Source organism: Eleutherodactylus coqui, chromosome 1, assembly GCF_035609145.1.
Source record: "Eleutherodactylus coqui strain aEleCoq1 chromosome 1, aEleCoq1.hap1, whole genome shotgun sequence".
NCBI lineage: Eukaryota > Metazoa > Chordata > Amphibia > Anura > Eleutherodactylidae > Eleutherodactylus > Eleutherodactylus coqui.
Window position 1 is genome coordinate 184,654,537 of NC_089837.1, and position 18,121 is coordinate 184,672,657.

At 41.9% G+C, this 18,121-nt stretch overlaps 1 protein-coding gene across 3 annotated transcripts in view; it reads left to right on the top strand.

Moving 5' to 3' along the window:
* The window catches only part of KCNQ5 (potassium voltage-gated channel subfamily Q member 5), a 563,081-nt gene that overhangs the window by 518,607 nt on the left and 26,353 nt on the right, over nucleotides 1-18,121 (top strand). For all 3 annotated transcript variants that reach the window (XM_066604505.1, XM_066604514.1, XM_066604523.1), the window contains one exon: nucleotides 12,770-12,878. In XM_066604505.1, coding sequence (XP_066460602.1) covers nucleotides 12,770-12,878 — 109 coding nt within the window. The remainder of the gene's footprint in view (nucleotides 1-12,769; nucleotides 12,879-18,121) is intronic.

Sequence of the window (18,121 nt, forward strand, 5' to 3'; positions counted from 1 at the left end):
GATGTTATATTTAGCATTTGGACTTGTCATTTCTTCCTGGATACAATCTCTGCAGCGTCTTTTGATCTTCTGGACTATTATTTATCACTTAAGTGTCCATTGTCTCAATGAATATACAAGATCTATCTTCAAAAGAGACATATGTTGCATTTCTTCAAAGTGCGTAGAATTTATATACACCATATTTAACATTATATTCTGATCAAGATGTAATCTTGGTCTGTTTTTTTGATAAGACCCAGAGCATGGGGAAGGAAAAAAAGGAATGAAGCAACAAAAAGACATACAGTGGTTAGTATTTCATACTGATTGTAGAAAAGCTTGGAGAAAAATCAACCTTTTTCTTATTTCAAGTAGGTTCAGTAGAGGTCAGACTGCTGTAACTTCAGCACTATACATCTGTCTGGCAGCAATATACTGATGTCTATAATACACTGGTTAGGTAGACATCCTACTCCATTTGGACTCTTTTATTCTACATCTAAGGTGAAGGCTTTTGCAGGGTGTTCACATCTGCATTTAGATTTTCTGTTTTCCTGCTCCATTATGAGAGCAGATAAGGGGATCTCCTGGCCGAACGGATCCGTCTTATGACGGAACTGAACAGCGCTGAATGGGTCTCATTGACTATAATGGGGTCCGGTTAGTTTTTATTCAGCTGTCCGGCTTTTTACCAGACAGAAAAGTCCATCACGCAGGACTTTTTTGTCCAGCATTTCATGCCGGATCTGCGACAAAACCTTATATGTGAACTACTAAGCTACTAGTGCTTTGTAAACCTTTGTGATGCTAGTATGCCCTGCCCTTCATATGACACATATATTGATACTCTATGATGCCTGTTGAATGAAAATAATAAGGAATAAATTATTTATTTCTGTATAGTCCGCATGATTATTGTGATTCACTGTGAAATTTAACAATGACATTTTCCATAAAGGGGTTCTTAGCTTGTTAGAATGGTGCCCTGACAACTATGCAGGTCACAAACTGGCCAGCTGCTGGGATCCACAGAGATCAGCTGCATTCTGTGGGGAAACTTGCCAGTAACTGGTCAGTATTCCTGCAAGTGCCACCACAAATAAAATTAAGCATTACATAGTGCCCATTCAAATCAATGAGTTGTCTATGGAATGTAGGATAGATGATTTACCCATGTTTGGTTCCCTCACCACTTACCTTTAGTGAAACGTTATCTTTTGCCATGATAGCACCCCCAAGACTCTGCACAGGTATTGCACTCTGTGCGCCCACACAGCATGTACACCCTTAAGGCTGAGACTTGTAGTCACTCATATAGGCACAATTCTTAGTTCTAGTCTCTTACGAAAAACTATTTACAGTAGTTGGCTGTGGTGACTTCGTATTTAAATGTCTTTCTCCCAGTTTCTGGCTGTTGCTTCTCAGTGCAGTATGCAAAGATGGCCCTTGAAGGGAGATGGTGACTAACTTTGTGTGTGGCAGTACCTTTCTCTCCTTTCTCCACCGACCACACTACAGTCTTCAGAACACTCTTGGCCAACTCTGTGGCATCAGTCACTTGGCAACAGTCTTTGTTTACTGTGCTGTACCATCCTAGTTAGGCTAGGGCAATCTGCATGGCATTCAGTGCTTTGTCAGCCTCTGTTTCCGGGATCACATAGCCAAGATACCAGAATGTTTTCTTCTGTTCCCCAGTATTGCTTACAAACTCCTGTATGCCATACCCATCAAAACATGCAAGTGTGGCATCCTCACGCCTTAGAGCTCCATCACAACTAGGTAGAAGAGATAGCGCCTCCACAAGCCTGGCAATAACAGCATGTCATGTATATCTGGGTCTATGCAAAGAACAGTACACCCTAAGGCCAATCTTACACATGCACTTTTTAACGCACCTCATTACCCATCACAATAATGGTGTGTGATAAAAACCGCTGTCGGATGCAGTGTCCAAAAATGGCGGTAAAATGGCAGCATTTTGCCAACGCTATATGTGAGAGTGGCTTTACTGGCATGAGGACCTGCAAATCATAGTATCATAGCCTTGCATTCTTCATCATTAACAAAGCATTTTGCTGAAACAATGAAGGATTATAACATTTCTAAAGCAACAGTTAAAATGAATCCAATCTTGAGAAGTGAGACCCATTTCCACAGCTTAAGGTCCATTTACATGTAACGATAATCACTCAAAATTAGTTCAAACAACCAAAAATGAGCAATAATCGTTACATGTAAATGCGTCCATCGTACACTTTTCATCCGAACAATGATTTTAAGGAGAACAATGCAGCTGTGCGCACAACAAGGTGTGTGATTAGACACATGCTGGACTCTGCAAACAGCTCCAGGAGGCCCTTTTACATGCAAATGATGATGATAACACGTTAATGGACATCTGCAAAAAGATCACTAAAATTTTCAATCGTTTGAAAGATTATCTTTGCATGTAAATGGGCCTTTACATTAGCACCCTCATAAGTATGAGCTGATGTGCTCTGTATTTCAAGGGAAGTTTACTGTCTTATTTCAGCCTTCACTGGAGTTTGGCAGAATTTTCAAATGTCTGAAGTTGATCCTATTTTGAGTATTTAACCAATCTATCAATAATTGAAAATCATGTGAAAGGTAAAATTGTAGTGCTTGAAGGGGTTTTATCACTGCCAAAAAAAATTTCAAGTAACTTAGCCGGATATAAAAAAACAGACTATACTCCCCTCTCTTCAGCCTTCAGGAGGCACCTGAGCGTCTCAGATGACCCTGGCTCCTGGGTGTATGGCCAGAGAAAGTCAAGTGACCTCTGAGACCAATCATAGACTGCAGCGTCACCATCCCAAACTCCTGGCATCATGGCGACTGTACAGGCCACCACCAGTTACAATACGGCGCTAGAGACTGTGTTGCTATAAACTGTCAAATCATTGCATCTGTAAAGACCTGTACCTGCCCAGTAGTAGTCTTTTGTAAAGATGTGTAACTGCCAAGCTATTTGCCTCTAGAAAGATGTGCAGCCACTAAGCTTGTTGCCATCATTGAGAGACTGTAACCGCCATCATTGCATCATAATGAGTAAACACCCATTCTAGTTAACTCTACTGTGTCCACATCATTGTCTGCACTATGTATGAGTGAGGTTGGGTCATACACTCTGACCTAAAACTCTTATGGACTGACTCCCTTAAAGTTGCATATATGGTAAATCTGCCCCTGTTTTTTTTAAATGAAATAACTCCATATGAGATTTGAAATACCTTCTAAAATCGTAATATAATTCTCTGTCCTAATCACTGTACGAAAAGTATGCAAACAGTTATGAAATAGTTAATATATATTCTAGTTTATTATATTGCTACAATATACTGCAGTTCCCTTTCAGTATGTTCATCTTTCTTTTCCATGCTGGTAGCTCTGTGGCATTTCTCATCTGCACTGCCAGATGCTTTTTACTGTAATGCTTTCTGTTTAGCTCAGCTACTGAAGTATATAGTAGATAAACCCAGGAAGATTTTGAATAATTTACATTCTAATTTGGTTCACTGTTGTCGTCTACATTGTGTGGATTGTTTTCTTTCTTCATAGAATGTGATAGAAGAACTGATGACAAGTATGCCTTCCACCGTGTCATTTTTTTCCCCTCATGAGACTTTTCAGCCACACTGTATACATATAAGATTACATTTGGATGTATTGCCAAGTAACACAAAAAAAGAGTGGAAGGCAAAGCCAACTATCTTCAACTAGTAAACAGATGGTATCGTAAATACTGTTAATATGACACCACTACAAACAAGATTAGACTGGTGAGATAGTCTCACTGCTTACAAAGTGTGTTGTCAAAAAACACTCAAAAACACTACTGAATAAATGTCCCTGTACACAGGACGACTTTTGGGTGTATTAGTGCCCGGGAGCCGTCCCACAGACTACCACCCGATTATCACTTCTGGCTCCTATTTACGCGGCCCGACAGTTGCTTGTTTTTGAGTACTGCTAAAAATCAAGTGACTATGACAGCTAAGCGTTTTCTCGCTAAGTGCCCTGTCGGCAGCCGCATGTACACAGGGTGATTATCACTGTGCATTCAGCAAATCTTGGTGATAATTGTCCCATATAAAGATACCTTAAAGGGGTTGTCCCGCGCCAAAAGATAAAATTTTACTTTTTGCCCAGTCCCCCAGTACCTGTAAAGGAAAGCCGCTGACATGTGTTATTTAAAAAAAAAAAAATTCCCTTACCTGAATCCCCATTCAGCAACTTTAAAAAATCTTCTGTCCAAGATGGTCTTCTCCCACAGTGCACCACGGGTCTTCTCCCATGGTGCACTGTGGATGTTCTTCTGCTGTCTGAGTTCCACTGCCGATTCCAGCCACCTCATTGGCTGATCGGCACCATGTGACAAGGGCGGAGCTACGCGATGACGCTGAGAAGGGGGAGGAGTCAGGACACAGCTCGTGAGCCCGGACCATCCAGAAGAGGATTCCTCTCTGCGCAAGCCCGACTGTTCGTGTGACCAGAGAAGAAGTTTGATCGTCGCCATGGAGACGGGGACGCCAGCACCGGAGGGGGTAAGTGTATAACTTCTGTATGGCCAATATTTAATGCACGATGTATATTACAAAGTGCATTAATATGGCCATACAAAAGTGCTTAACCCCACTTGCTTTCGTGGGACAACCCCTTTAAGGCAATGCAGGAAGAGCACAGATGCCAGGGGAATATATAAAATACAGTATTTTAGTGGTTGATCATTTAGTGTCATGGATGTCAAATGGGTAGTCCAAACTACCAGAGAGAGAAGAGCAAGACATTGAATGCACTGATACCCAATCATTTTTTTTTTTCTCCGAAGAGAAAGATGAAGGTGGGTCAGTATGCACAGTCAGCCCCCCATTAGCAATGTGTGCTCAATGGTCATCTGTAAGCTCTGCGGTAAGATTTTAAAACATGGCAAGAATGTACCTCAACAAAATGTGCATGAACTGCCACCACCCGCTGCTTTGGAGTATACACCTTGGCCAGAGGGCAAAGAATCAGCCTCATAGTTCTCCCTCTTCCGCTGCTGTAACTGTCTCTTCCTCCATCTCCATCCCTATTCATGTAGTAGCCTCTGAGCACAGAGAGGCAGTTTTGTGTAGGGGCAATAGTATGCCTTCTTCAGGCCTTTTCTCCATAATTGACAATCAGGCTGCAGGCTTCAGAGCCAGCAGTGGGAAACGGAGAGCAGAAGTTGAGCCACTACCATCACTGCCACCTTCTCCATTTTCCAGTGTGTTCCAGGTCAGCAGCCAGCCCTTCATTCCCAGCTATGGGAACATTAAAAAAAATACCACCCCAACCATCCAGGAGCACAAAGCCTGAACACAAGCATTGCACAGCTGCATGCAATGAAAATACTGCCTTTCAGGCTAGTGGGCACAAATGATTTCTGCAATGTGATGCTAGCCCAAAACACCAGTACCAGATTCCCAACTGTCATTTGTTTTGCACATAAAGCCGTCTCTGCCCTATACAACCATATGAGTGATAACTAGGGATGAGCGAGCGTACTCCGAAAAGCACTACTCGCGCTAGTAATTTGCTTTATCCGAGTATCGCTGTGCTCGTCCCTGAAGATTCGGAGCGGGGAGCTGCAGGGGAGAGCGGGGAGGAACGGAGGGGAGATCTTTCTCTCCCTCTCGCCCGCTCTCCCCTGCTCCCCGCTGCGACTCACCTGTCAGCCGCAGCAGCACCCGAATCTTCAGGGACGAGCACAGCGATACTCGGATAAAGCAAATTACTCGAGCAAGTAGTGCTTTTCTGAGTACGCTCGCTCATCTCTAGTGATAACGTGTCTCTGGAATTGCAGAACACTGTCAATAGCAGGGTGCACCTGACCATAGACATATGTTCCAGCAAGCATGGACAGGGGTGTTTCATATCTTTAACCGAACACTGCATCAATGTCCTGTAGGTGGGGCATGAAGCCGAAAGTAGTGGTCCACGTTTTGTGTTACCCCCAAGTCTTGCGGGACATTCATCCGGGTCTATACCCCCTTCCTCCTTCTCTTCCTCCACCTCTTCGTATCACCTTTCAGCACCTTCTACAATGGCACAGATATCCTTATGTGACAAAACCTACGTAGCTTCCATACAGCTCTGCATGTGGTAAAAGCCAACATGTTGTCCTAAAACTTATTTGTCTAGGAGAGCGCAGATACACAGCCAAAGAACTCTAGATGGCTTCGCAGGCCCAGTCTGACACGTGGCTGACCTCACAGAATCTAAAGTAAGGCATGGTTGTGTGTGACAATGACACCAACCTGCTGGTAGCCCTTCCCCTTGGCAATCTCACACACATATCTTGCCTGGCCCATGTGATGAACCTGGTAGTGAAGCACTCCCTAAACAATTACCCAGGTTTATATACACTGCTGTAAAAGGCCAGAAAACAGTGGTTGCACATTAAATGTTCACACCCTGCCACCTCTCATCTGCCAGAGGTTCTGCAACAGTTTTGGCTACCACCCAACTGCCTTATTTGTGACGTGCTGACATGATAGAATTCCAATTTGCATATGTTGCAGAGGCTAAGCCAGCAGCAAAGAGTGATGACTGAGTACCAGATGGTGTATGCTGTTAGCAAATGCTGTATGTAGAGCGTTCATTTGGCGCCTGTGTAGTAACTGTTGATCAAAGACGTGTATGTTGTTTTAGTCTGCTTTCAAGATGCAACCAAAATGGTCAGTTATGGTATTGCACTGATCAGTATGACCATCCCTGTTGTTTGCCTGCTGGAAAAGATGCTACAGGGCATCAGTGACAATGACATGCTGTTGTCACAGGTGGAGGAAGAGGAAGGGATACCAATCTCCCAACTCTCTGGCCAGTCTGCCATTGCTCAACACCGCATGGAGGATGGCTTTGGTGAAGAAAGGGGGATGTCTTCTCCAACATGTTTCTCCACCCATGGGAAAAGTATAGATGAGGAAGAGCAGGAGGAGGAAGAAGAGGAGGGGGGTTATATAGGTCGAGGCAGGGAGGGGGCTTCACAATATTCCTACCATCCATCACTAACCCCAGCTAGTCTACATAGACAGTGGGACGAGCCATATGACACTCTTATGTCTGACCCTGAAGAATGTGAGCCATCACCCTTAGGCACTTTGATGTATAGGATTGCTTTTATGCTGCATTACTTGCAGAAGGACCGTTACGTAGCCCACATCAAAACATCAGATCATTACTAGGCGGCCACTTTCCTTGATTCCCACTATTTGGCCAAATGACAACTCTCATTCTGACAGTGGACTTCAAAATGCAGCAGTAACAGGACAGACTGTTATGCAGCTTGAGCACAGCATTTCCCCATGGCCACAAGGATACATTCGCAATGAATCGCAGCTCTGAGGCTCATGACAGATAAGCAAGAAGTTGAGGTTGCAGCAGCACCCCCACTGGTAGAAGGGGAAAGTCTAACAGAGTTATGGCATAGTTTTTCCACCAATTACAACCTGCAGCAACACAAAGAGTAGGATTCAAAGTCACAGGCAGCACTTATCCATGATGGTCCAGGAGTATATCAGCTTCCATGTGGATGTACTCAGACATGGCGTTGTCCCCTTTGACCTCTGGGTGTCAAAGCTGGTAGAGCGGCCAGAGCTCCAGAGTTTGTACAAGATGCTTTAGAGGTGCTTGCCTGTCCCCTGCAGTTAATGTGCTATCAGAAAAGAGGTTCAGCACAATTGGGAGTGTGATGTGGATCACCTGAATCATGCATGAATTTAACTTGACTTCTGAAATCAATGTAAGCTGCAGGCTGGGGCATTGATTTCAGTGAAAGCTGCATCTGCAATTACAAGCACCGGCCACTACACAGAGGTTTGAGCAGCGCTTCTGCTCCAACCTGGTGTATCTGAGTGGGGGCTGCCTGGATAACGCCTATTAACATGTCTTCTAACAATGACTGGGATTTATGAGCTAAAGCCAGAATCTTCTCCAGAAAGAGAAGATAAGAATGCATAGACAGCTTTTTCGGAGTGATTGCCCCTCAGTTAGCAGTAGGTTTCTGGCATAGCTTGTATGACTTTAAAAATTATAGGCATTGCTCCATCTTGCAATTTGCACATTTCCCAGAGGAGCATGGATGGCCTAATGAGTCTCCTCACACCTTCTAGGTGCTCTCCATAAGGAGAAACAATACCTTTACTGACCCACATATATAGGCCTTTACTAGCCAAGCCAGAAGCCTACTGCACACTAATGAGGGGCAATCACCATGAAACATTTTTTGGCTCATAATTCCCAGTCATTGTTACAAGGCTTGTTAAAAGGTCTGACATTGACTTGCAGGAATACTGTCTTCCAATAGGTAGTGCTGTAAAGGCATTGGTCCATCTTGCAATTTGCATGTTTCCCAGAGGAGCTTCAATGGCCTTATAAGTTTCCTCACACCTTCTAGGTGCTCTCCCTAGGGAGGATTGATACTCTTCCCAACCCAAGTAAATGACAATACTCTAATTTGCTTTAACTGTAATATATACTGAAGAATACACGTGAAGACGTATTTTTTTAACAAGTATTTTATTAAAATTTTCAATATGAGTAGAGATCAAAAATACAGTAAATGCAATTCAATTGTTTTAGATTTACGTAGTTATTGAATGGAGCACACCAGGAAACATATGCACAGAGAGCATAACGCCATAACACAGGGAAAAAGAGAAGGACGTAGAATACATCTATAATCTAAATAATCAAATTCTTGCTGTTAGTTTCTATCGTGTACGTTTTTAACAAATTGCTTTCATAGATTTTATTCCACTAGACTATCTAAACCTGGTAGAAACAGTAGTGGTTCAAAGATTACTCTCTGCTTTCCCCACTCTGTGGGATGCCAACCAAGAGTTAGTGCATTCCTTTAGGTCTTACTGTATTTGAGAGTAGAACAAAATACTGGGGTAGGGAGAACAACAAAACAGGGGCGACAACAACTAGCCACCCACGTAACAGCCTGCGATGTGAGCTGAGGTCTGACATATGTCAGAATCTGAGTGCCAGAGAGAAGAAATAAGAAAAATAAATTGTGTGTGTCGGGTTGGGGTGTGTTCGCTTCACCGCTCATTTAACTCAATTAAGTAAGATAGGATTATAATCGGTGGGATATAAATGGCAAGCTGGGTTGAGTATGAGGATTTAACAAGTATAGCCCAAGAACTTCAACCAACTGTGCCACTGTTTTTTATATTTGTCAAGGCATTCTGGTTGCACGCAATCATATGCTCCATTACACAGTTGTATTGAGTCATGGAAAAGATTGTAAATATGCCTGGGATTTTAGTGCTTCTCCACTCTCTAGCTATAGCTATCCTTGTAACAGTAAGAAGCTGTGAGACAACCGGAAGATCCCCATGATCACATGTCTCAAGCCCCAATGAGAATAATGCTGTGCCTGGCCCCCCCTCAAGATCAGTTTGAATGATTGAGCAAATTGCATAATGTATTTGCTCCCATAGGGACCTGATGGTGCTGCATGACCACCACACATGTAGAAGGGAACCAATTTCTTTATTACATCTCCAGCATATGTTAGACTTTTGTGCTGATATTTTTGCCAGTCGATGTGGGGTTAAATACCACCTATATGGAAGTTTTCTGATAGTTTCAAAATGGTTTAGGCAGTGTGAGAATTTAGAATTAAGTTGGGACACTAAGGACCACTGCTCTTCAATGAATGAACATTGCAGTTCTTGTTCCCATCTGTCCATACAAGGCAGCTTGGAGAGATGCGGGGTCGCCACCAGGCCCTCGTAGGCTTTAGTTATACCCTTACTTGGTTTCTTTGTGCCATAAAAGTATGCTTCATAGCTTGTGAGTGGACTTTTGTCCTGAGGAGGCAGTGAAGAGAGAAATCTCTGTCAGAGAATTGGTACATCTCATGTAGTTGTGCAAATGCTTTAAGGGTGGAATTATCAAAAAGATTCCCGATTGTCTCGACCCCACTAGACCGTAAAGAGTTATTTTGATTACTTAGCTGTACTCCTACACATAGATCTAATTTAGTGCACCTTTTCACTTTTTGAAGCAAAGGAATAACTGTAGATGTACTTTAGATAGCAGCTAGAGATGAGCAACCATACTTGCTAAGGCAAACTACTCGAGTGAGTAGTGCCTTATTCGAGTACCTGCCAGCTCGTCTCTAAAGATTCGGCTGCCGGCGCAGGGCGGGGAGTGGCGGTGGAGAGCGGGGAGGAACAGAGGGGAGATCTCTCTCTCTCCCCCTCGCTCCCCGCTGCTCACCACCGCAACTCACCTGTCACCCGCGCCGGCAGCCGAATCTTTAGAGACGAAAGGGCAGGTACTCGAATAGGGCACTACTCACTCGAGTAGTTTACCTTAGCGAGTATGCTCGCTCATCTCTAATAGCAGCACATTGCTAAGACTGACAGATTTCCATTGATTCAGATTTAACATTGCAAGTTCTACAGAATGGTTCTATGAAGCTTCTTCTACATTTGGTTAAAAACTGTTTAAATGGTAAAATAAAGTATCTGCATTGCATGTTAGAAAAACATATAGCAAACTCAAATCAGATTATATATGGCAGAGAATATATATGGCAGTAACTTCAGTATGATGTAAAGATCTCTTCAACAACAAAAGGAAAACATGTGTTGAGACTAAATACCAAGGGGCTCTATAAACTAATATATAAAGAAGAACAACATGTGACGTATCCTACGCATTTTCATCTTATTTGTTAGCATGCACACAGCATCTATGCATACGCTGGGGGTTTTCATCTTGGGATTCCATCTCAAATGTCCAAAATGGCATTGAGACAAACCCCTGGGACAAAACCATAGGCTTCAAAGGGGTTTTTAAGGCAAATGCTATTGATGACTTATCCTCATGATAAAACAGAGAATGAAAAAAGAGATCCAGCGCTCCGAAGTAAAGGAAACCTATTATACTAAATGAATAGTAGGCTCCTTGGTTTACAAAACAAAAGAAAAACTTTTATTAAAAAATACGTCCGACGCGTTTCGTCGCATAACCGGTCACTTGAAAAAGTCGCGGTTATGCGACGAAACGCGTCGGACGTATTTTTTAATAAAAGTTTTTCTTTTTTTTTGTAAACCAAGGCGCCTACTATTCATTTAGTTTAATAGGTTTCCTTTACTTCGGAGCGCTGGATCTCTTTTTTCGTTCTCTGGTTTTTCCACGTTTGTCTAGTCGCACCCCTTGTGGGGGAGGCGACAGATCCTTGCTTGCTCCTGTGCATCCATTTCCGTACTTTTGGACTGGAGAGAAGAGATCGCATTATATATTCAACGCCTACCAGGACGTGGAGGTGTTAGGTGGAGAGTCCTTTTTTAGGGACCTATCCACCTACACCGGGTAAGTCCTCAGTTACTCTTTCTTGCATTTTAAGTATTGCATTTTAGTGGGTGGAGCGCCGTCCCTTATTGCTTTTTTCTTATTTATCCTCATGATAGGTCATCAATAGCTGATTGGATGCCCACTGTCATCACCACAATATAAAAGGTATGGCGCGGAAGCAGATTGCTCCAACCGCCGTATAGTGACTGACGCTGGTAATTGATTGCACAGTACTCTATGATTTTAATAAGACCTGCACCTGCAATTACCAGCACCGCTTCATACCCTGTGTGTTGTGCCACTGACAGTGGTTGTTCAAACAGCTGATCGGTCGGGGTCCCAAGCAGCGGACCCTAGCTTATCAGCTATTAATGACCTATCCTGAGCAAAACAGTAGAAAATTCAGTAAGAATTGAGATGTTTATAAATTTACCATATGTGGTACTGAGGTTCTTCTGGTAAAATGGTAAAAAATTATGTTGGCTTAAAGGGGTTGTCCCGCGCCGAAACGGGTTTTTTTTTAAACCCCCCCCCCCCCCCCGTTCGGCGCGAGACAACCCCGATGCAGGGGTTAAAAAAACAACCCCCACAGCGCTTACCTGAATCCCGGCGGTCCGGCGTCTTCATACTCACCTGCTGAAGATGGCCGCCGGGATCCTCTGTCTCCATGGACCGCAGGGCTTCTGTGCGGTCCATTGCCGATTCCAGCCTCCTGATTGGCTGGAATCGGCACGTGACGGGGCGGAGCTACACGGAGCTACACGGAGCCCCATAGAGAAGAGGAGAAGACCCGGACTGCGCAAGCGCGGCTAATTTGGCCATCGGAGGGCGAAAATTAGTCGGCACCATGGAGACGAGGACGCCAGCAACGGAGCAGGTAAGTATAAAACTTTTTATAACTTCTGTATGGCTCATAATTAATGCACAATGTACATTACAAAGTGCATTATTATGGCCATGCAGAAGTGTATAGACCCACTTGCTGCCTCGGGACAACCCCTTTAAGGAGATTCCATACTTAAGTTACTTAGTATATGGAAGAAAAAATAAGATACACAATAATCAAGTAAAGAAAATATAAATTTGAAAAAGGGCAGGAAAAGCTCATAACTGAGAAGTTGATGAGTTGAGCTAGTGTTGGGTCTACTAAGGAGCAATATTTATCAGACAAGCCAGATACTGAAATTTACAGATCAGCAATAATTAAAAGCTAGTTCAATATCAACAATAATAAGTCAGATCACCAACTTCATATGTTTTCTTAAATTAATTTTAGCCATATATATCTTCAGAGCTGCACGACAGCACTATGCACTGCTAGTAAAATTAAATTCTGTACCTAACTTATGTTTTACCTTAACCATAAAAGGCTGGAGTTTTGAAATTTCCATGAATATCTTCTGATATGAGTCTGATTTTATCTTTTTAGCTGATGCCAACCTTGGAACAGAGGAAGTACATGATGACAAAGGGTGTCACTGTGATGTATCAGTAGAAGACCTAACCCCAGCTCTAAAAACTGTCATCCGAGCAATCAGGTAAGTAAGAAGTAAAGACAAGTACATTGCATACTTACATTTGTAATATTGATCTGTCGTCTTAAGTATTAATCTTAACCCCTTAACGACTACCCATATACCTTTAGACGGCGACCGCATCAGAAGAATGGCTCAGCTTCATAGGTTTTGTAATCCACTGCTATGTTGAAGCATAATAGTGTATTGGATGAATGATAAACTAGTAAAACAAAAATGAAAAGTACAAAAAAAATTGTTTAAAAAATAAAAATGTAAAAACGTCACCTTTCCCCCTCTACAATGTAAAAAAATAAGAAACAAAAAAAAAATCACATGTGTGGTATCGCTACATTCATAATGACCCAGAGAAAAAAAAATTGTACATTATTTAATTCAAAATAGCTAATTTTGCCTATCTCGCCTTACAAAAAATGGAATAGCAAGTGATCCAAACGTCATATGGATCAACAAATGATACCAAGTACAACTCACCCGCAAAAAAAACACCTTAAACAGCACGGTAGTAAAAAGAAGAAAAATGTTAGAGGTCTTTGAACGCAGCGATAAAAAAAATAATTTTTTTTAAAAAGAGTGAGAAAGTTAAAGAAACAAAAAACTATATCAATTTGATATTGGTGTAATTGGACTGGCCTGCAGAATTAATTTAACAAATTATTTAGACTGCACGGTGAATGCCGTTAAAAATGAAAAAACAATTGCAGATTTTGTTGTCTCTAAAAAAAACTTGAATAAAAAGCAATCGAAATGTTTTTATGTTCTCAAAAATTGGATAAATCAAGACTAAGGGCTTGTTTACACGAGCGGGTTTTTTACGCCCGGCCGATATACGCTTCCATCTAAGCAGTTTCCCCCTTCCCTTCCACTCACCGACTCTCTGTCTCTCTCCTCCCCTCCAAGCAGTTTTCAAATGGGAGTGGGCAGGACGGGGCCGAGCTAAGCTCCTGCCCCTTGTCCATAGCCAGCAAATGGGAGTGGGTGGGACAGAGTGGAGCTTAGCTCCACCCTATCCCACCCGCTCCCATTGCAAATGCCGGACTGGAGGGAGGAGGCAGAGAGGTGGTGAGGGGGAGGGAACTGCTTAGATGGAAGCGTATATCAGCTAGGCGTGAAAACCTGACTGATATATGCTTATGTAAATAAACCCTTAAGTTCATCCTGCAAAAAACAAGCCCCATAGAGCTTCATCAACAAAAAAAATAAAAATACTATGTCTCTTGGAATGTGGCAACGCAAAAGCATATCTTTGAAAAAAGTGTTTTGTGTGTACAATATCAAAACTTAAAAAAAACTGTATAAACTTAGTATTGCCAAAATCGTGCTGACCCAGAGAATAAAGTTATCACATTATTAATTGCTCATACTGAATGCTGTAAAAATGAAATACAAAAAACAAATTGCAGAATTTTTTTGTTTTTCCCTAATCTCCTTAAAGAAAATAAATTAAAATTATGCAATATATTAAATAACCAAAAAATGACGCTATTAAAAAACACAACTAATTCCGGAAAAAAACAAGCCTTCATATGGCTATGTTGAGGGAAAAATTATGGCGCTAGGAATGCAACAATGAAAAAAAAAAGAAAAATTAGTCATTAGTGTGAATACAGGCTTCGTTACTAAGGAGTTGAAACAATGGGCTCTCTAGGCACCTTTCAGAAATTCGTTAATATTCATCTATTAAAGTTGGTTTCTGCTATTTCTCGTCATAAAATATTGCATAAGTTAACTACCAATTCACCGTATATAATTGCAGATAAATTGTGCAATATTTTATAAAGGGGAATATTATAGAAAATATCAAGTTTAATAAATGAATTTGAAAGACATTCTGAAAAGCGACTGAGGATTTATTGGGATAATAAATGGTACCAGAGCACTCAGGACATTGCATTGTGGTGTCGGAGGTAAGCCACCTACATCTGTTACTTCTTAAATATTAACTATATAAATCTGCTAAGACATATTCCAAAAAATATGATTACATTACTTACAAACTGAACACACTGCTGAGCTATGTTTATAGGCAACTTACAATCTTGAATACTGCAGGTTATTAATGTAGAGATAACCTATCACTTTAAGGTTAATGATAATTTTTCTTGTAGTATACAGTGGGTTAACAGACATGTTACAATGCTCCTATGACATGACAGCTCCTGAACATTCCTGTTTCCTCACCTCCCAAGAGTTGGATAACCCAAAACAGGTGGCAGATGTTGTAAAGTATCCCTTATCCTTGTTTACATTCCTATTTGCTGCCACCTAGGTTTAAACTGTTACAGACTACATTTGCATGGTACTCATGGCTCCTTCCCAGGATTCCATCTGGATGGTCACAAACAGCATCCAAGTGGAACCCTGGGCGGAGCCATAACCATTAATTATTTAATTGACTACACTATTATGTTCAGCTAAAGTGCTGGAATTAAGCAGAAACCTGCCAGAGCCCATTTTAATAACTAATGCCTATGGCTCCGCACAGGGTTCCATCTAGATTCGGCAATCTAAAAGGAACCCCGGGATGGATTAATTAGCACCACGTGAATGGAACTTTACAGATCCATGTATTGTTTAACTATGCCAGTATTCAAAAGAGAATGGTTATTAAATAATACAAAGAGCAGATAGATAGATAGATAGATAGATAGATATGAGATAGATAGATAGATAGATAGATAGATATGAGATCAATAGATAGATATGAGATAAAAAGATAGATATTGTTCCCAGCAAGAGAACCCACGTAATCTTGTAGATATGATACCTTTTAATGGCTAACTAAAATACATGATGTAATAGCGAGCTTGCGAACCTCTTGGGCTCTTCGTCAGGCTAAAATGGAATAGATCTGAAGAGGCATGAATATTCATAAACACTTATAACATACATACTTATGACAAAGCACAGTCATGGATGTGATTAATTTGCACTTAAAAGGAATACTGCAACAGAAAACAAACTTTTTTGACTAGGCACTGATAAGGGAGTGAAAGTTTTATGGTCCCTGAATTACTGTTGGGGGGGGGGTCATCAGGCCAGGAATGCTGCAAGAGGTACACAAACATTTTTAACTAGACACTGATAAGGGAGTGAAAGTTTTATGGTCCCTGAATTACTGTTGATGGGGGTTTTCACCAGGCCAGCAATCTTATCTGTGCTATAGATGTCTCATACCTCCCATTCACGCATAAATCCTGGGGAATAATTTAACCCAATATTCAGCGTGTCAAACATTATCAATTTATATTCCCAAATTCTTCTGTAGTTTTGTAACTTGAAACCACCCTTCAATATCAAAACTCTCATATCCCCTATGTCATGTCTGTGGTTAGAAAAGTGCTTGGCCACAGGTAATTCTCTCTTTCTGTGATTAATCGTGTGGCGATGAGATCTCATCCTGGCTTTCAGTTTCTGTCCTGTTTCTCCGACATAAAGGCCCCCAACAGGACATTTACTGCACATGATCAAGTACACAACATTGCACGTGGAACATGTGAATGCCCCCGGGATCTTATAGTCCTGCTGTGTGTTGGGGATTTGTATCCTGTTCGTGGTCAGTACATGTGAGCAGGTTTTACAGCTCCTTACATTGCAGGGATAAGTTCCTTTTTGTGTATCAGAGGGCAATGCACTCCTGATTATAACGTTCCTCAAATTTGGAGGTGGCCTGTAACACAGGAGCGGAGGGTCTGGGAATATGGTTTTTAGACGGTCATCCATGTGTAGGGTATGGTGGAGTTTCTTTGTGGTTTTTCTTAGTATCTCAAGTTGCGGATTGTAGCTCACTACTTGAGGTACATGATTATTTCTTTCCTTCTTCTTGTATTGGAATAGTCGATTCTTGGGTATTCTGGTGGCTCTGGTGATTTGGTCATCAATTGAGGTGGGATGGTGGCCCTGATTTAAAAATGTCCCTTTAAGATGGTATAGATGTTCCTCTCTATCTGTTGGGTTGGAGCAGATCCGGTTGTATCTGATGACCTGGCTGTAGACAATGGACTTTTTGATGTGTTTAGGGTGGAAGCTGTCCCATCTGAGGTACGTGGGCCGATCAATCTGTTTTCGAGATAGGGATGTCTGTATTGAGTTGTTTGAAATCTTTATGGTGGTGTCCAAAAAGTTGATTTCGGTATATGAGAAGCCTAATGTGAGGTTTATGATGGGGTGGAATGCATTGAACCTCTCATAGAATTTTATTAGTTCTTGTTCGGTGTTGGTCCAGATGATTATGATAGCGAAAGTAGGCCAATGGTTGGCTGAGACAGGAGGCCAGAAAATCACTTTCCAGTTTTGCCATAAAGAGGTTGGCATATTGCAGTGCCATTTTACTGCCCATGGCAGTCTTGGTGAGTTGCAGGAATATCTCTTTGCCAAAGGAGAAATAATTGTGTGTGAGGATGAATCTTGTGAGTTGTAACACGGATTCAGAGGCAACCCCATTGGCCTCAAGGTGTGCCTGGCAGGCGGTCAGTCCATCTTCGTGTGGGATGTTGGAATACAAGGATTCTACATAGTGGCCAGGATGGCACCATTGGGGAGGGGACCTACGGTTGACAGTTTGTTCAGTAGGTCCGTGGTGTCTTGCAAGTAGCTGGTTGTGTTTCTCACCAGTGGTTTGAGGACGCCTTCCACCCATCCTGAGATTTCTTCAGTGAGGATTCCCACACCTGAGACTATCGGCCTGCCTGGGTTGTCAGCTTTGTGTAGTTTGGGAAGCATGTAGAATGGTCCAAGCTTGGAGTTCTCCGGTTGCAGCACAGATAAGACTGCTGGCTTGGTGAAAAACCCCATCAACAGTAATTCAGGGACCATAAACTTTCACTCCCTTATGAGTGTCTAGTTAAAAATGTTTGTGTACCTTTTGCAGCATTCCTGGCCTGACCACCCTCCCAAAAGTAATTCAGGGACCATAAAACTTTCACTCCCTTATCAGTGCCTAGTCAAAAAAGTTTGTTTTCTGTTGCAGTATTCCTTTTTAGTGCAAATTAATCACATCCATGTCTGCGCCTTGTCATAAGTATGTATGTTATAAATGTGTATAAATATTCATGCCTCTTCAGATCTATTCTATTTTAGCCTGACGAAGAGCCCAAGAGGTTCGCAAGCTTGCTATTACATCATGTATTTTTGTTGGATAGATAGATAGATAGATAGATAGATAGATAGATAGATAGGTAGATAGATAGATAGATAGATAGATAGATAGATAGATAGATAGATAGATAGATAGATAGATAGATAGA